Genomic DNA, 3,546 nt, shown 5'->3' with positions numbered 1-3,546 from the left:
CCTCCATGAGCGTGAGCTGGGCCGCCCTCCACACAGGACAGTGTTAGTGAGGGGTTGCCAGCCGTGTGACCTGGGGCTCGCCCTCACCGCACCCCAGTTTTCCTGTCTGTAAAACAGGGATGGCAAATGGGTTGCAGGGAGGACTACACGGGCTGACTGGGGGCCTCAGAAGAGTACCCAGCGTGCAAAGCACGGGGCTGTGCATGGAGTGTGCTGTTAACGCAGATGTCCTGGAGACATCGCAGTGATGGGGTAGGGAGAGGAGGAGGGCGTTTGGGAGGAAGACAAGCTGGCAGCAAATGTGGGTGACCCCCAGGAAGGAGCACGTGGGTATGGGGCTAGGAGTCCCCATGTCCCCACGTGGCTCGGCGCTGCGTTGTGCTCCACGTCTCCTGCCACCTGGCTCCGTTTCCTCACCGCTGCTCTTTGCTTCTGCACACGATCGGTGGGGAGCGCACAGGCAGGCCTGTGTCCGGGTGCAGCGTGGTGAGTGCTCAACAAACCTATCTCCGGACCTAGCTCTCCTGGCAGCTCCTCTCTGTGTGTTCGGCATGAGTCTTTCCTCCAAGTCGTCCTGGGGGTACCCGGATGCTGAAAGCCGCTGCTTTGTTAGAGGTTTATTTGGAGGAAGGGGGTGGGGAGAGCTGCCACCCAGGGTTGTCTAACCAGCGTTGTTGGGGTGAACACGGGCCCCTGGGGGGTGGAAGTCTGGCTGTTTGTGTATCAGTTGGACACACAGTATGCAGAGAGCCGTGTGTTGGTGGCATCAAATCAGTCATGTAGGGTCAGAGGACAGTTAGAAAAGAATGTCCCTTGGGCCAATGAGGCAGGTAAGAAGGTTGAAAAGCACCAGGTTCTGAATGTGGAGGCATCTTGGGGTCAGAGGACCCAGAATCAGGTCTAGGGTCCCAGGGCCAGCCCTCTGCCCAGCCTGGTCTGAGCCCCCTCGGGCCTCTCCCTTGAGAATGGCTTTGTAGACAGACCGAACTAAGACCCTGTATGAGAGGGCTTCAGAAAGGTTGTGGGGAAATGGAATTAAAGAACCAGGTTTTATTGAATTTATTTATTGGTTCAGGAAAATGGGAAATCCATGCCGTTTTTTCATATACACATTTACTGTGGACCTTTTGAAGACACCGTGTATTAGCCTGCCTGGGCTGCTGTAGCAAACATCACAGACAACAGAAAGGGGCCTTGGAGCTGGAGAGCAGGGGTCAGCAGGTCGGCTCCCCCCCGGCTGCCCTCCTTGGCCTCGTGTGCCACCTACCCCCACGCCCACACACTGTCGCGGCTCCATGTGCACACACAGCCTTGGCGTGTCTCTGCGTGTCCAAGTTTCCTGTCCTGACAAAAACGCCAGTGGGACTGGATTAGGGCCTCCCACAATGCCTCATTTCAACTCAGTAGCCTCTTTAGAGAGACCCTGTCTCCAAGTACTGTCACATTCTGAGAAACTGGGAGCTGGAACTCCCACATAGAAATTGGGGGAGAGGGGCCCAAGTCAGCCCCTGCTGCCCCTAACCTGAGAGAGGAAATGAACGACAGCGGTGTAGCCTCGGCCCTGAGGCTGAGCGAGGCCCGGGTGACCAGATGGCCAGCCCTGACACGTGCCGCAGGGCAGTCCCTGGAGGGGTTCTGTGAGTGGGACCTCAGCCCGGCCGTGAGCATTTGATTGCTTGTCCTCGGCGTCTTGGAAGGTGAAGGGGGAACCACGAAGGTGGACTGTGCCCGACCCTCATGCCCCCTCGTGGCCTGTCTGGAACAGTGCGTCGTGACCCCCTCCGCATCCCAGCTGGTCCTGACTGCAACCCTTCTCGTTCCAGGTCAGACTACGATGACTGGAGACCATCCCTCGCCAGCTTGCTTCAACCCATTCCATTCCCCAAAGAGTAAGTCTCTGGAGCCCTCCAACCTTTCTGAACAGCCTCAGCTGCCCACCAAGGCCTGGTCGCCTCCCAGGTGTCAGCCCTGGCGGGGCCGGGTCCTCAGCTGCGGGACCGGGGAACCCTCCAGAGGGAGACGGGGCAGTCTCAGGTGCCACCTCACAGCATCGTTGCAGGATTCACCGAGATGGGGTGCAGGCAGAGGCCACCCCGCACCACCTCATGTGCCGTAAAGTTGGCGGGTTTTATTAGGCATCAGCTGGGAGTAGTCCTTCCTGTCCCCCGCCCCCCGAGGGGCTTGTCGAGATCAGAGGACACGTGGGGTTGATCCTCCACACACCTCACGGTGGCAGGCCCAGCGCCTTCATGAGCTCGGCTCGCAGTGATTGTAGGAAGTGACCCTGAGTCTCAGGTCCGCCCTTATCCTGTACTGAGTTTATCACAGGAAAATGGCACACGAGCTGGTGGCTCATCTGGGCGAAGGCCCCAAATGCCTCCAGGTCTCTGTTTTGATCGACTGGAAGGAGCGAGGCCTCAGGAGGCGCAGGGCTCTCAGGAGCCGATTAACGAGCGTGTTTATGATATGCGACTCTCTGGGGGGACATTACACCCGGTAATTGCCCCATTTGCTGGCCTGGCTGTTCCCCAGGGCCCCCCAGGACCCCCAGGGCCGGAGACCGGAGAAATCCGACTCCTGAGGGCCTCTGGGGTCTGGGAAGAGCCGCACGTCATTGGCTGCAGCCTGTCGGTCCCCAAGGCCGGGTCGCAGTTCGAGCGGCCCATGATGCAACTGGCCTGGAGGAACAGTGCAATTAGCACGGGCACTCACTGTGGCGCAGCTGGCGGCACCCCTGGGGCCCCGGAGCCCACGTGCGCCCAACTCGCTCCTGGTGACGGCCGGTCACGTGACCGCCATGGGTCGCTGCATCAGTGGAGGCCATGGTCGTCCAGCTTCGAGAAGGGACGGGATGGCAGCATCACGTTCTCAACGCCCTCTTCCTCCCGGGTCAGACATCTGAGGCCGGGCACCGTGCTGCGTGGATGAGCCGCTAACCCGCCCCCTTGTTTCTTACAGAGCCCTCGCGCACGAGAAGTTCACCAAGTGAGTACCCGGGGCGGCCTGAGTTCCGAGGTCACCTCCTCCCACCTGTTCGGTCACTTTCATCCGGGGAGGCCCTCGTGGTGGTCCCCAGCTCGTGCGCCTCCCAGCCCCTCCTGGCACTTCCTGGGAGATGCTCCACGTGCCCTGCGCCGGCAGTTCCGCCTGGCCCCGGGTCCCGGCTCCTCGTCGGGCAGGACCCTCGCTGTCCCCCCCCACACCTTCCTGCAGGACCCCACAGGTGACCCCACCCCACCTCATCTCTTCCAGGGAGCTGAAGTACGTGATTCAGAGGTTCGCGGAAGACCCCCGGCAAGAGGTGAGGCCTGGCTTAATGCATCACAGGAGCGTCATCCGGGCCGGCGGACTCGCGAGGGCCCCGCCAAGGCTTTCTGAGGCCCTGCCAGGGCTTTTTGTCACCATGGGCATTGGGCACTGTGTATAAGGCGCCCCGCCCAGTGTATAACACAGCCCCGCCCTGCTGCCAGCCGGCGTTTTACCGTGAACCCAGGCACGGGGGCAGCCAGTGCTGGTTCCCCACTGGCTGGCCATCTCCCCGCGCCG

At 61.0% G+C, this 3,546-nt stretch overlaps 1 protein-coding gene across 1 annotated transcript in view; it reads left to right on the top strand.

The window, feature by feature from the left end:
* CMIP (c-Maf inducing protein) overlaps positions 1–3,546 on the top strand; it is a gene marked incomplete at its 5' end in the record, with an annotated part of 93,865 nt that overhangs the window by 74,672 nt on the left and 15,647 nt on the right. The window contains 3 exon segments of the mRNA XM_014589381.1: positions 1,824–1,889; positions 2,959–2,985; positions 3,253–3,301. Of these exon segments, the coding sequence (XP_014444867.1) occupies positions 1,824–1,889; positions 2,959–2,985; positions 3,253–3,301 (142 nt within the window).

This window comes from Tupaia chinensis, unplaced genomic scaffold (genome assembly GCF_000334495.1).
Source record: "Tupaia chinensis unplaced genomic scaffold, TupChi_1.0 Scaffold000355_1, whole genome shotgun sequence".
Lineage (NCBI taxonomy): Eukaryota > Metazoa > Chordata > Mammalia > Scandentia > Tupaiidae > Tupaia > Tupaia belangeri.
This window is presented reverse-complemented; position numbering and strand designations above follow the sequence as displayed.